General features: G+C 41.0%; 1 protein-coding gene across 1 annotated transcript; it reads right to left on the bottom strand.

Annotated features, from left to right (window-relative positions):
• Positions 1 to 207: 207 nt before the first annotated feature.
• On the bottom strand, positions 208 to 4976 carry lactb2 (lactamase, beta 2). The gene is made up of 7 exons (XM_067475235.1): positions 4789 to 4976; positions 3967 to 4127; positions 3747 to 3867; positions 3469 to 3647; positions 2711 to 2859; positions 2376 to 2463; positions 208 to 1438 (listed from the first exon to the last, which is right to left on the bottom strand). The coding sequence occupies exons 1-7, from the start codon at positions 4908 to 4910 to the stop codon at positions 1395 to 1397; spliced, it is 864 nt and encodes a 287-aa protein (XP_067331336.1). The 5' UTR covers positions 4911 to 4976; the 3' UTR covers positions 208 to 1394.
• Between the last annotated feature and the right edge of the window lie 11191 nt (positions 4977 to 16167).

The raw sequence follows: 16167 nt of genomic DNA, 5'->3' as shown, positions 1-16167 counted from the left end.
AACAGAAATAAATGGCCTACAGAGTTGACTCCTACCCTACAATTTAAAAAAATACTGAGTAAAAGTGGCCTCATATTCTACCACTAACACGGTAACATTTGCATAAGCCTATCAGAGGTTTATTAAAACATATCTCTGTGTTGGTTTGGCACTCAACCATATTCGCCGTATATCAGCGAATAATATCAGTTTTTCAAAGGTGCTGCATGACTTGTAGTCTCTTTAATTTAGCGCATTATTATACGTGGGAAAATTGTCACAACAATCAGCTCCATGATGAATAGTGCGGGGAAAAAAAAACACCAAAGTCAAACTCCTCCTTAACTCTGAGAAAAGTCCCCAAACACATTGCACTGGCGTTGTTTAGTCAGTGTGAAACTGCAGTGATCAGGCTCATCAAGGGGTCAGCCACAGGTCAACAGTTCAAAACCCAACATGTGATTATTACCCATCACAAAATTCAACCTTCATGCGGATTTAGCGGATTCAGTTTGAGCTTTCCTTCACAATGACTTTACAGTTTCAGGGAAATAGACCCGCAATCACTGCTGCTGTTGTTTGAACAAACCTTTCCCACACATTCTTTAACACTGTTAACACTGTGGGAAGGAAAAAAGTGAACATTTGCAACACAACCTTGCAATATTGTGACTAAACATACTTGACTTTTTCTGATTGTTTCCCATCATCTTTAGTGGATAGTGCCACCTAGTGACCAACCAAAAATCAGTGCAGCATTTGTAGTGCAAAAGTCTCAAAGTGTTTAATTATGGAGACAGAAAACACAAAGAATCAATAAATCTAGTGTTTAAAGTCGAAATGTCCTTTAACTGTATTTGGAAAAGAGATTTCCTCATATGACAACATACGAACATTTACGGCTGAAGAAAACCTCCTTCCATACAGATATGCAGTCTGCATGAAAAACCAGTTCCAAGATATTGTATCCTACACCATCTATTCAGTAACATTGACACACACCACAACCTCCTCGTGTCAATAAGCTCACACATTTTTCTTGAGTTAAACAAGCTTTTTAAATGAGTTGACAAAGTCCTTTCTTCCTTTCAGCTGCGGCCAAAATTCCTCTGACATTCAGACACGTTTTCACCTTGTTAAACATTAACACAGACTCAGTCCTGGTGAGTCCAGTTACTGGCCTTGTTGCGTATGCTCCCAGTCTCGTTTTGTATACGCCGAGTGAGGAAACCTCGAGGGGAATGAGTCAGATCGCCACCTCCCCAGATTTCCCGTGAACATTTTTGTCAGTGAGCAAACATAAGGTCTTGAAAGTGGAAACATGATCATTTTTGATTTGACAAATTATGAGCAGATTGTCATAATCATGGAGCAATTGCAAATTAAAGTCCATTTTATCATGGTGTTGCTGGATATCACAGGTTGCTCTTCCATTTCACGTCCTGTGAGGACTCATTAACTGTAGAAAGAAACAAGTTAACATTAAGAAATGTGAAAAGTGTCATTAAGAAATGTTTAAAAGGATAACTTTGGCCATTTTCCCATACAGATCCATCTCTTTATGAATTACTAGTTTATGTAGAACACTAAACATAAAGGTGAGAGAACACTGCACAAACCTCCATCTCCCATCTATACAAGGCTTCAAGGGAAGAAGAGGAAAAAAAAACTAAAATATATTAACAACAATACTACTACTACTAATTATTATTGTCATTAGAAGAAGAAAACGAATTAGAATATTAAAAAAACGATAAATAAATATTATAATTATAATAAAGAATGCCACGCCTGAAAAGCACATTTGATTCCATATGACATATGTGAGGAATTGGTGCCAGGTTTAATAAAACCTGTCTGTGTGTGGCACCTCTATGCCAACCAGGAGGTCGAAGGGCATGTTGGCACCTTTCAGCTTGAAGAGAATCAGATATCTAACAATTAAAGACCAAACACTACACTAAATGGGGGGTCAAGGGTTATCAATAGACTTCTGGTAAGAATTTAAGATAAGTAGTTAATTAGCACACGAAATACAGGAACCAAAAGCAAAGATCGTATTTGGGGTTTAACATTTCCTCGACCGAGAATTATAGATTGAAGAGACATGTTGGTCTGTGTGTTTGTTTTGGGTTTTTTAAGCAAAGATAAACGACCTAATGCAGGTTACAGACTGAGGCACATTACATCACTGCTGGATTTAGTTTCTGCACGGGGACTGTAAAATATGATTTAGTCAGAACATGACCAAAGTTACCCTTTCACCTTGTCACGTAATGCTACAAACATCTGCCTGGCCAAAAAAAGTCGGATTTGGTTAAACCGAATAAGTGACATTGTCGAAATGAATGCTCTAAAATTCACTGGGTTGTTGGCTGTGGTAAAAAGTGACTTACCCAAGCAAATATTGCCTTCTTTCTCCAGTTTCTTCAAGTGGTGGACCAGGTTCACGTTCGCTGCTGGGTGCAGGTGCTCAGGTGTGTCCTGGAAGACAAGCAGTGAAAATGCAGGTCAGCTGTAATTTCAGCTCACGTCACTGGACTTATTCTGCTTTTCAGTAAGACTGCATTGTATTCCCAGGAACTTACTAACAGCTTGTGCAAATTAAAGCAGTTCAGTCCCCTGTGGATGACACTAAACAAGCTAACACGTCAGATTTGGTGAAGTTGTACTAAGCCGCCCTTGACTAAAGGCTGCAAAGAGCATGGAAGTAACACACTTTTGTCCTGACCTTATAAACAATCTTGACTAGCTCCATGGAGGAGAAAGGCTTCCCTGCTCCATCCCGAATGGCTGCCAGGATCTGCTGCTCTCGCTGGTCTCGGTGGCTGATGTAGTGTCTGATCTTAGAGCCAGCATCCTGAACCACAGGGCCGTGACCTGCACAGACAGTGGCAGCAGGGTTTTTGTTCAGTTAATAAATGAGCGTCAGACTGACATTTGTTCATTGAAAGCAAAGCATCAATTTGTAGCAGAGCATCAAAGTGTCTTATTAATATTATTACGGATAATTATAATTATGTATAATCATTTCATGCTATAACTCGGATTAAACAAAGAGACTGTAGAAGCGTTTAGCTTTGCTTTTGTGGACAGAAAATAAATCTTAACAGAAAACAATAACTACTGATTAAAAAATAGGAAAAGGCCGAAATCAGAGGAAAAGAAGACGATCAAAACGAGTTGGACTACAATAAAATCAAAGTTGACCGACACAAACCTGATGATGTTGTTAGTTGACTAATCACTTAAAGGTCATTTATCATGGAAAAGATTCACTGACTGAAGCTTCTCCAAATGCCAGGACTTTTACTTGCCCACTTTTTAAATATTTTATAGAATAATTTAAATGTTTGTTAACAGGGCTTTGCAAAAAAGACAGCTGTCTTCCAGCTGTCCCAGTTCCACTGGGTAAAAAAAAAGAGAGAGATTGTTTCAAAGATAACGTCTAAAATAAAGCACCAAACACACCAGCATGTTCTCACTCACCAGGGTAGATGAGGTCGGCCTGAGAGTCGAGCAGGATGTTCAGAGATTTCATGTAATCGTAGAGATCTTCGAACACGGCCGTGCCCTCGCCCAGGATGCAGTCTCCAGAAAAGAGTGCCCGCTCCTCCTCCAGCAGCAAGGCCATGTGGTCATCAGTGTGGCCCGGGGTGAACAGCACCCTGGGGAACAGACAGATAATTTATTCCTACTGCTAACTGAAAGTCCTGCTGGTCTAAACTCCTCTGTACATTTTAAATTTGCATATAAACTGTACGAACTTCAGTGTGGCTCCCTCTGTCTGGACAACATCTCCATGTTTAAGGTAAGTATAGTTCTTGTTTCCAGCCGACTCTCTGACTTGGCTGGAGCGAGGCAGTTTGCTGACCCTGATCTCCGAACCTGCAAAAGTGAAACAAGGACACTGGCATATGTAATAACACATGTTAAAACAGGGTTAAAAAGCCCAGGGGACACAGAATCCATACATGTTGTTCTTACCAGAGATGTCCCTGCAGACGTCTTCCACTCCTCCCGTGTGATCATGATGCCAGTGTGTGACAATGATCTCCTGGATACTGGTGTTGAACTGCCCCAGTGCCTGTTTGAGACAGCTGATGTATTCAGGCACAGCGGGTTCTCCGGTGTCTATCAGCACCCGCCTGGGGAAAAAATAATAAATCGCACATTATATCGCATTAATATGCAAAGCTTTAAAGTAGACATTCATAGTTGTACCAAACAAGAATATAAATTACTTTTCCAATGTTCGTTTACAGTTTAATTTAAAAATGAAAAGAAGAAATCCAAATCTGGCTGAATGCTTTTGATTTCTGAGTCAACAAAATATCACAAAATACATTTTTGGAACAGGATTTGCATATTTAAAGTGGACAAAAGAGTCACTCTGCTGTTTGCTTTGGTATTTGATGCTTTGTTTAAATATTCGGTTGAATCCTTTCCGAGAAATTGGTGGTAAAAGTTGGCACTCGTTTAATTTCCAGACTGACACGTTGAAACGTCTTAACATCAGTTTTTGCTTTTTAAAAAGTACTGAGGATTAGTAATATTTCATAATGAGTTGAACATGCCGAATTAAAGAAGGGACCCTGTTCATTGAGTGCAGATTGTCAGTCTTTGTCTAAACGTTGTGTGTGTTTTCCCGTGAGCAAAGAAACACGCAATTTGCAAACTGTTAAAGCGACCACGGCGTGAGGTCCTTTTCCAAGCGCTAACTCTCATGGGAAAATGTACGACAGGACATATGTTGCAGTACGTTTTCCTTATACTACTACTAGTAATAATAATACAGTCTGCTCTCACCTTTCCCCAGTGCCGACCAGGTACGTGTTGGTTCCCTGCAGAGTCATCGGACCCGGGTTACAGCCCAAAACCCGAACAACTCGGGCAGAGAGCTGCTCTATTTTAGGAATTATTGCAGTCATGACAGGAGCTGCTGACGACAGACCCCGAAGAGCAAAACACACTGAGGTGACGGTAAAAAATAAAAACGGAAGCAGGAAATGTAACGGTAACGACACGTGGGCAATGTTTACTTCCTGTCTGTCCCGGTGAACCCTACAAAATAAAAGTCTCATCACGACACAACACGACACGTTTGTTTCAGATAACAGTGTTTTCATACTAACGCACGTGTTTGATGCTATATACATACTTTTGTGATTTATTTTGATATATCATTATGTTTACACACAGCACAAAACGAATTGCTCCTTAAAACCAATTTATTTTCATGCTTTTGATAGTTTAACTTTTTGTCATCCACTTGTTTGTCCTCATTTGTTATTTCCTTCCCTGTCAGCTGATCAGTGCATTACTCTGATCACTGTCTATGATTTTTGTCTTTAGTGTGAGTGTATCGTTCCATTTCCCCTGAAACGTCACCTGACCACTGGAAATCAGGCTCCCTAGCACAAACCCAACACTGGGTGGGGCCCTTGTCTGATAATCACCTCACAAGTTTTGTTCTATTCCTCAACTCACAAGTGACACTGACACACCTGAAGGTCTCTGAGTGTCCTGGATTTTCAGCATTTCACAAAATGAGACTTTTATTTATATTAAATCATAACAATGTTTCCCAGCTCCATACAGTTCAACCTCAAATATCCGAGCTTTTGCTAAATGACTGTTGTTATTGTCCTCGTTAATCCTAAGAGTTTGCATCAGTGTTTTTATCATGCCTCAAAAAGATGAGCCCAACTGCTTAAAGCCATTTAATCACATTCAAATGCTAAGTAAATGGCTTCTAATCCGCTACTGGATCTCTGGCTTTGCCACCTAGAAAAGGTAAAAAAAGGCTCATTATGAAGAGTGAGTTTCAAAAATAATGGAAAATATATTATTGATTATAATTACTGATGCAATAAGTGTGCATCACTTTAAAATAGCAAGTAAGGATGGAAATCGTTTGGTTTATGTTATATACTGGTTACTAGTTTTGGAATTTCTGCCCAGTGATTAAAACGTTTCATCTTAACCTATGTCATTAAATAGAAAAACGAGAAACAAACACAACAGAAAAATGTCTGTGGTGTGAGCTTTTCCTCTCTGTACACAAAGTACAGCAGAAAGCACTCAACAGGTGAACACGAACAGAAATTGTTGGAGATGTCTGATTGAGATGTCTGAGAATTTCTAACAATAATTGGGAACACACTTCATGTACGGTGGCTCAGGGACTCAAAACAAAGCTACAACATGCTCTGCTATGTTCTTCTAGCATCTACTATGCTTTGACATACTGTGCCATCAGATATCAGTCATTATTAAATTGAATAAAGCCTTACACACCGTAGCTTACATAAGCTCTTTTTTTAGGGCATTTCTCTATTTTCTAGTTTTTATTTTTTCCAAAATGGTTGTGCCTGCGTTGTCCAATTTGTTCTCTTCATTCTCTGGTGTTTGTCTGTTTTCTTACGTTGCAGTGTGTTGACCTCTCTGGGCCACCGTACACTGGTCTTTCAAGATAAAAATACTGCATGATGATTTCAACGGACAAAGAGCAGTGAAGATGTGTCTTTTACAACTGGGCTGGTTGGTTTCACTGTCAGTTATAATTTATCAAAACAAAAAAAAAAGCATTGAAATGTAAATTTCAGCTTTTTTTAAACTGCTGAAAATAAAACTTTATACTGGCGTATTACTGCAATGTTGGCTTCACAAACTACAACAAGCAAGAGCTAATAATGAGTAGTCGTCACCGACGAGACAAAAATTGACGGCACATTCAGTTGCATTTATCCTGTATTTATAATCTGATGTATTTCCTGATAAAACTGGATAGTGGGTGTGAATGTAATGTGGTCAATCAAAGGGACGACAGCTAGGAAACAAAGCATATTCCTGCCTCCTTTTGCTAAAAATGTGCAAAAATGTTCAGCCATTTTAAATTCGTCATTAAATTGACAAATAAATCAGCTACTTAAAGTTTATACTGTATTTTTAAGATAATTCTCTGGGTTTTACAGTCGGGTTCATAAATATTGAAACAACGATTAAAGGAACTGCACTTCCATTAGCTTCCCATTAAATCTAGATAAGAATTTAAAACCCTGCTTCTTACATATAAAGCTCTGAATGGTCAGGCTCCATCATATATAGAAGACCTCATAGCACCATATCCTCCCAGTAGACCACTTCGCTCTCAGAATGCAGGCCTACTTGTGGTTCCCAGAATTTCCAAAGGTAGAATGGGAGGCAGAGCCTTTAGCTATCAAGCTCCTCTCCTGTGGAACCAGCTCCCAGTTCTTATTCGGGAAGCAGACACCCTCTGTACTTTTAAGTCTTGGTTTAAAAACTTCCTCTTTAATAAGGTTATAATTAGTTAGAGTCATGCTGCTATAGGCTTAGACTGCTGGGGGACCCACCCCCCAATTACCCGAGCTCCTTTCCTCCTCTTCTCCCTCTCTCCTCTCCTTTCATCCCACAATTGTCAGCACTGTAACTTTGTGTCCGCTTTCTCCCGCAGTTGTCTTTGTCCTTCTCCGTCTCCCCTGTCCCTTTCTGCAGTTGTCCCCGGCTTTGGAGCTGTGTGTCTTCCAGCGTGCAGCTACTGGTCCTACCAACCTGCCCAATGTCTTGCTTTTTTTTTTTGCTCTTTTCTTTTCTCTCTCCACTTTCCACTCACCCCAACCAGTCAAGGCAGATGGCCGCCCAACCTGAGCCTGGTTCTGCTGGAGGTTTCTCCTGTTAAAGGGAGTTTTTCAATTAAGCCTGGAACCTGAAGTTTGGGACCAAATGATGAAATTCATCCCTTGAGATGCTCTGCCAGGCTTTTACTGGTATTTACGGATTTGTTTTGGGGTCTTTCTGCCTTCAGCCTTCAGTAAGTGAGAAGTTGCTCTGTTGAGATCAGGTGACGGACTTGGTCACAGAATGAGGTCTTATTTCGCTGCCTTGAGAAACCAGCTTTCTGTGTATGTTTTGGGTCATTTCCCATTTGCATAAAGAGGCGTCTTATCAGTTTTGCAGCATTTGGCTCAGTCTAAGCAGAGATTTTTGCCCTATACACCTCAGAATCCATCCTGTTGCTTTTATCAGCAGTCAGCTTATCAGCAAACACCAGTGACCTGGTTCTATAGGCAGCCATACATGCTCATGCCATAGATTAAGTCTCCATACATTTATCTTCTGCTACAAGAATCCTATTCCAGAACTGGACAGTCTTTCTTCAGGTGTTTCCCAACACAGTCTAATCAGGGCTTTCTGCTTTTGAACATAACTAGTGTTTTGCACCTTGTTGTGAAGCATCTGTATTTTTTTTCATAGTCCGCTCGACTGCTGACTTTGATCATGACAAACCTACCTTCTCCTTAAGCGTTGTCTTGAATCAACAATATGTTGTGAAACACTTTTCTTCACCTAGGACAGAATTCTGCTGTCATCCCGTTGTCTTCCAGGCCTTTCGTTGTTGCTGAACTCACCAGTTAATTCCCTCTTTAGAAGACTGCTTCCGTTGTATTGAGCACTCCGAGCCTTTTCGATGGTGCTTTTATTGTGTTTTTTCATGCTGCTTCACTTTGGACCTCACGTTGAGTGTTTCAGGGATCAGTTACCAAATGAAAATATAACACTCACAACCACCTCCAGGCCTTTTATCAACTTGAATTTTCTGGGTGATGAGGGAACGGGCCACACCTGACCAATTGCATGTCTGCCATTTGTTTCATTACTTATGAGCCACCAATAATTGGTGTATGTGTATGCAAATGTCCTGCTGTATCCTGAATGCTTTAAAATAGCTACTCCCATAATAACCTACAGAAGGTACCAGTCACTTTCTAATATCTATACGGGGCTTCATAAATGGAAACATGGCACATAATCTGTTCATTATGCTGAGTGCATGGCCAGAAATCCTACATGTATTAACAACACCGGATCGATGCAGTCAAGTGGAAACATAAAGTGGACCCAGAAGTGGCTGGTGGGAGCCCACATATCCTCCTTTTTGCCATGAATGATATTTATCTCCAATAAATCATGACCCATAAAACCAGGTGTAAAAAAGGGCGGCGTCCAGCTCTCTAGAATATTTACAGGTGGAATAGGTGGAGGGAAAAGCACAGAGATATTATTTCCCTAAATGAAATAGATCCTGACACGTGGGCATCCGAGGGCCCCGTCCTCTCTCTCTCACTCTCTCTTTGTAATTACATGACATAATGGCGGTGCAGTCAGCCTGTAATCTCCCATTATAATCAGTCTTGGCTGCCTCCACTCGCTCTCACAGCTTCTAATTCAATATAAATGTAAATGACTTGAGGGGGGGAGGGGGTCAGAAAGAGTACAGAGTATAAATGTGGCACAAATCATACACTTTTATTTACAGGAAGTTGTATAATTGAATGTGTTGACCAAATTAAATTAAATGAATATGCTGTCATTAAAGTAATATAAGCCTGCTGAAACAAACTTACTTGGAGCCGCAACAAAACACTCTAATCACAAAGAGTCAGGTCACTTAAATAACAAAGCAAAACTTTCTTACTTCTAGTTAGAAGTTTATGTCTGAGCCTCATACAAGCACATTACTTTTAAATAATGACAATCACGCCTGTTTATCCTGACCCCTGTGACTGAGCCTGACCCCAACTCTCTTGGGAGTTCTACTGCAAATTTCTGCCTCAATTCAACCTTAACCCTCATGTGTTGACAGCTTCTGTCCAGGTCGGTTGGGGAATCGACCCTCTACCTCGTGTTTTTTTTTTTTTGTTCAGGTTTTATTCGTCACTGAGCTTTACGTCATAGGAGAACTGTAAGGCTTCAAGCAACATGTTGATTATCAGATACCAACAAGTCTGGTTTTTATTTTCTTTACAGATGAACTGATAGATTGATTAGTGAATTAAGTGTCAGAACAGTGAAAAACGCTTATTGTGGCTCTTTGAAGCCTACGTATGTTTTCCCATCCTACAGTCACAAATCCAAGTACAGTTGCAAATATTCATTTATTTTTGCATAAAAACTATTCATGAGTGATGAGGATTGTTAGTGTGTTTCCTTGACAAAACTACTACGATCTTCAACATCAACGTCCACGTGGATCATTCGTCTCTCGCAGAAGCACCTGTTGGCACCAAAATGGCTGCTGATAAAACCCTTTTGTCCAAAACAGTCAGACTCCCTGAATAACAACTATTCAAACAGGCACTTTTGGTGGACATCATGGTTAAGTTCAGGGTACGGCTAAATAAATACATAAATAAAAGGAAAAAAACCCTTTTAAAAATCTTTAGCACAGCTTAGAGCAACAAATGTACAAACATATGAAACCACAAAGACAAACGTGAAAATCTGTGCTGACTTTAAGAGTAAATTATGTATTTCTGGCTGAAATATAACAATTAAATAAAAACAGTACTTTCACAACTAATATGGAACGGGAGGGAAGATCATACAAATCTTCCTTATCAGTGTTTGTAATTGTAATTTATGATTGTGATTGAATGTGTAAAATAAATAAAGAACCACAAATAGTTTCAACACTTTATCGTCTAAAATTAAGTTTTGAACTACTGTTGAAATACTGGTGGCCAGCAACCGTATTTTGGATTAGTTTTGAGTGATGAACTACTGAAAGCAAATTTTTCCCACAATTAATTCAAATAATATTGTGCGCTGCAAAAGATGATATGAGTAAACTCATAAGGAATCCGACTTAACATGGCTCGTTTGATACCTGCAGAGTTAAACGGTGGAAAATCCCATCGCAGCTTCAGTCTGAGATGTGAGGAAATGTGCTACTCAACTGTATTTCAATTCATAATTCAAGATGCTGTGTAATTAACTTTTTTTTCTCCAGAGTCTTAATGTGAGACTACACTAGAGAGAAAGAGACAGAAGGAGGGAGACGTAGCAATTTAGCGGAAGAGACAGAGCAGAAGTGGTAAAGAGCAGTTATCAAAGTGCTATTTCAAACTGTTAGTTTCACTTCAGGAGAAAACCCGACTGTGACAGGGCCCATGGCTGATGTGAGATTGTTATTCGGATTCACCTGCACACAAATGAGCATCTTAAAGCTTGTTTTTCTTGACAGAAAACTGTCCCTATTACAGTGTGGTCAGTTTTTACAGATTTGCTCTCTGTCACAGGAAGCTGCACATTAACATTAACTTATGTCTACTAAACATATTCCCATGAATGTTAATCACTGCAGTTTGGTTCGATACACTGTAACTGAACCCAGTCCCCATGTTGTGCAATAAATATTTGAAAAAGTTTAGCTGAACCAAATGAGCAGATTCAGGGCTCTGATCTAACTAAATCAAGCAATTCTCCCGTCTTTGAGCCTTGTAGGACACAGTTTCCCTGCTGAGCTGCAGTGAAAAATCATGGAAATTTGCACTAAAAAATATATAACACTCAAAGATTATCACTGAATGTGCTGAAACCTCTACTGGCACATAAAAGGAGCCTGTATGCTCCTCTGTGCATGTACAGTACTGTGTTTTTAGTCCATTTGAACAGTTTGGGAACCTCAGTCAGGGTTTCTAAGTTTAATGAGACCCACTGACAACTCATCATACTCAGTCCAAGACAACACAACGGTAATGACGTTTACAACTACAATACAGCTCCTGTTCCACTAAATAAGGTTAAAGACGTACAGTGAACTGCTGACCTTTAGTTCCTGGCAGCTCCAGGTTAACGCTAAGTTAGTGAAGCTAAAAGAAGTTTCAGGTCCTGTTACATGAACTTGTCCAAATCCAAACCCAGACTCAGCGGCTGCGGTCGACTGATCAAGAAAAAGCAAAAAGATTCTGGTCGGTTAAATGACCGTTTCTTCAATTATATTGTGGAATAGAGTAAATACAAAAGATAATTGTTTGCAGTGTAGATGTGCAGTAAAAAGATTGACTGCAATTATCTAAACACATGCAAAGTGTCTTGTGTGTTGAATAAATAATTGGAATTCAGTTTAGAACTTAAACGTGTTACAGTGGGAAACATTTTAATGCAGTGAAGTCAGAGGAAAGTTTAAAAGCATTATTGTACATTTACACCCTAAACTAAAGTCACAGGGAGCAAGTAAAAAATTGGGGAAGTCGCCCTTTAAGACATGATGCCAATTCAAACTGCTCCCAAAGATTCAGCAGAGTGACAAGAAAAAGACTATTTGTTGTGACTGGTGACCAAAAAGTCACTTGCTGTGTATCATTAGAGCAAAAATATGTGAAATAACTCTTTACCTTGACAATCTGTATGTATCAACTACCTACACATTCAATATTTAGGTCTCACCAGCCCACAGTGAAAACCCCCGACTCATAAAGATACTGTGTGTTTTTACACCGTCGTGCACCATCCTGTTGCTAAAAAAACTCCCTGGAGCAAGAAATCTCGTTAAAAACAGCCACAAATACACAACTTGCTCCTGTTTGATGAACATTAGCTCCTTGAGTCTCTAGCTAGATGGGATTTGTTGACATACCGTATATAATACTAGCAGCATTATCCTTTGCACAACAATTACAGTAAGACCAGACACAAACTGTGTGTGTCATATGTACAGTACAATACAAGTACACATGAAGGAACTGCAGGGGAATCTTGCGGACAGACAGATGCAGCTGGCAGAGTGATGTTCATGCAGACAGATGGAGAGAGACAGACAAACGGGGAGAAAGGACAGTAGCTGGTGTCTAACACTGTCTGATTTGGAGGCTGGCCAACTAGGGGAAAACTGTCAGACACTGGCAGGAAGCTGCTGATTAATCTGAGCAGTGATGGAGAAAAAAATTCAGAGAGAGCTGGGAGTTGGGAGGCGAGGAGTGTGTGTGTGTGTGTGTGTGTGTGTGTGTGAGAGAGAGAGAAAGAACTAGAGAGCGAGTGAGGAAGACAGGAAAATATGACAAGGTGTGGAAAAAGAAGAAGAGGGAGAGAACCATTTATTTTTATGTTGTAGGTATTTTACATGATTTTATTGGGCTTCGATGGTGCTGCTCATCCAAAATTCATGCCAATAAAGCAAATTGAATAGAACTTGAACTGAATAGAGAGAGCGGAGAGAACGGGAGTGAAGAGGGAAATTAAGGACAGAGCAGACGGGAGAGACAGTCGGAGGGAGAAATGAAGTAAGACAGCAATGAAGAGACAAAAAAAACAAAAGAGGATAATATTTAGAGGGAGGAGGGAAATGGATGCAGCGACGGAGGAATAAGCTGCAAAGATGCAACATGATGGAGACAGAGCGGAAGTTTGGGGTTTGCTCTTTTTCGTGCCTCCATTGAGTTTCCCATGACTGATCAGCGGCAGGTGTCCATACGCGGCTCTGTCCATGTGGATGCTCTTCATCCAACACAAAGGTGCAGATGTCCAGACCCCTCACTTTAAAATTAACAACCGTAACACCGTAACAGCCACTTCACTGTTACCCAGTCTGACTTTTCGGGTTCCCCCTCCCTTCCGGCGGTGGCGTTTGTGAGAACGCAAATGTGCGAGTGAGACCCTCCTGGTATAATCTGGACTTTAGCCTGCGAGCGCGCTGCTCTGTCCCAGATTGTTTGGAGGATTTAATGTGTCAATATGTGAAAGGGTGGAGTCCCTCCTGTCCCTGCCACCTTCTGAAGACCAAAACTAAAGACTTTTTATTTAAATTCCTTATTGTTACGATATTTTTTTGTTGACATTTCACAATGTGACACACAGAAACAGATGGAACCGTTTTACAGATGAAGTCGCCTGTTATCTCGTAGGACTGTGTTTCCCTTCAGCGGTCATCATCTGGCTAAGACAGGCTTTCATTACTCTGTCCAACCCCCCCCCCCCCCCCCAAAAAAAAGAAACCAACGACACTCAGCAGCAAGCAGAGATTTGCAATTCAGATTCTAATCAACTCGGTGAGAGAAGAGGTTTAAATATTAAATATCCAAAAGTCCAAACGTGATCCTGGATGATTGCGTGTCATGTCAACAGCGACTTCCCTTTAATTACTTATTTAAAGTGCCACGGCTGATTCACTCACCTCCTTGTAGCCCCCACACTGAGCCACACACTTTTTCTATTGCATCCACAGATGCACTGCAGGACATCGCCTGTCGAGGGGCTCGCTGCTTTCTGATCCTAGTCTAAACGAGTGCAGTGTTTTTCTGCTTCTCACACTCGTACAGAACTAAAGTTGTGACACGGTGAATCGATGATATACTGTATTCGCTGCCGCCTCACAGCTAGAAGGTTGCGGGTTCGCGTCCCCGACCGACCGCAGTCTTTCCCGTGCTTGTGGTGTCCTCTGGTTTCCGTTTGTCTCTCTGTGTTGGCTCTGAGACAGACTGGACGTAGGACAGGATTCAGCCCCCCACGAGCCTACACACGATAAGTGTGTAAGCATTAAGTTCATTGTTGATTGAGCTGTTGATTATCATATATGATGAACCCAGTGTTTAGTCCAGATAAAACTGAATTCGAAATGTTTGACAAATTTCACTAGATGATCTGCACTCGTATAGTCACACAGATGAGGGAGCTGCTAGGCTGCTCACCAACACTCAGCGGTGTTGGGGTTCGGTGTCCTGCTCAAGGACACTTCGACATGTGACCGGAGGAGCCAGGGATCGAACCAACAACTGTGCGATTGGTGGACGACCGCTCGACCTCCTGAATAGAGTTTATATTTACCGGCAGCTTCACAGCAGGAGAAACATCGTAAACCAACTCTGCCACACGATGTCTGCACTTCTTCAGGATGTATCTGACACTAACAAGCGAACAAACCCGTGTAGTAAAACAGTAATGACGCCACACGTCCACACTGGAATTACTGAATATTTGTGTTTGTAGACAAGGTCATAAACCCAAATGAAATTAGGAGCGAGTCCCTCAACTTTCATGATCAAACACACCAAGTTGGTAGATCCCATTATAAACAACCTCTGCTTGTCCAGATGGGGAAGCCATCTTTAGAGACCCCCCCCCTCCCCCGGCCTCTCCTCCTTCTCCTCTATTGGTTTCAAGATTGCCTGGCTGTGAATGAAGAATGAGCTGCGTTAAGCTCACAAAAAGGCAGGTGAGTTAAGCCTCACTCCTCATTCTTCTATTTAAGCCCAGGGAATGAATCTCCAGATAATACTCACACCTTTGGCCCTGGGAATTGAAAAGCACCCATGTGTCTGCAGGATGCAAGGCCATATTAGATCTGGGAAAAGGGCCCCAGACGCCATTATAGCTCATTTAAAGTTAAAGATGAAGCTTTTTTCTTTTTTTTTTTCTTTCCCGTTTCGCGTCGGGGTATATAGAAGCTCTTCAGAGTGGAGGATTGATATTAGCTTTAGCCGTCAGAGAAACAGAACAGATAGGAGGGAGGCCCTTGAAATTCCTGCAGTATATCTGTGAAATGGACAGTGGAGTGACTGAGTTTGTAGATTTAATTGGGGCAAAAGTACTTGTGATTTCACTTGTTAACACGGCCTCAAAGCCCCAAGCGGAAAGGGAAATGGTGAAACATAATGCTGAGCTGAAAAACGACAATCTAACCAGTCTTTTCCATTAATATCTGTTTGAGACTGAACTGGCAGAGGCTTGTTTTCTGGTTTCAAAATCTGCCAGAAATGTTCAGCACGGTGGAACCTCAGCAGGCTCAGCAGCCTCAGTCCTAATACAAGAGCAAACGTTCAGGGCACTTTCAAAGCTGGAGTGATGGAAAACAAAACAAATGAAAAAAGAGCTTCGGGGTGGATTCAGGTGATGATGGGAGTCTTGTTGTGTCGACAAATTACTGAACGCTACAGCGTCTGCCTTGTTTTTAAGTCATTCATAGTTTTGAATTTTCCACATGGAGCCAATTTGGAGCTGCTCCTATGTGACATCACACTGGGGATGTGCAAGGAGAAGCCCCTAAAATGACCCTTAGAAACGTTGTTGTTCAAGTCTCAGTTGTGCATCAGTTGTTTTTCGTCCATCTCATCCAGGACCAGATTTCGGTTTACACATTGCTGCACAACTGCTGCCTTTCTCGTTTTTACGTTTTCAGTGGCTGAAATGATGTAGCTGCAGCTATGAATTATTTATTAGGCTGCATGACCATTGGCTGGGGGTGTGGCTTTCATGTTCACCCCCAGCCAATGGGAGGAGTAGGAGCTCATGAATAATTTAACAACTTCCAAACAGACTAATAGAAAACCGAAAGCAATTTGGGCTGTTTGCAAGGATGGATTTAGAAAAATCGGAAGAACTTTGAGTGAA

This window comes from Channa argus, chromosome 14 (genome assembly GCF_033026475.1).
Source record: "Channa argus isolate prfri chromosome 14, Channa argus male v1.0, whole genome shotgun sequence".
In the NCBI taxonomy this organism is placed as follows: Eukaryota; Metazoa; Chordata; class Actinopteri; order Anabantiformes; family Channidae; genus Channa; species Channa argus.
Note: the sequence above shows the minus strand (reverse complement) of the source record. Positions and strands in the feature narration are given on the sequence as shown.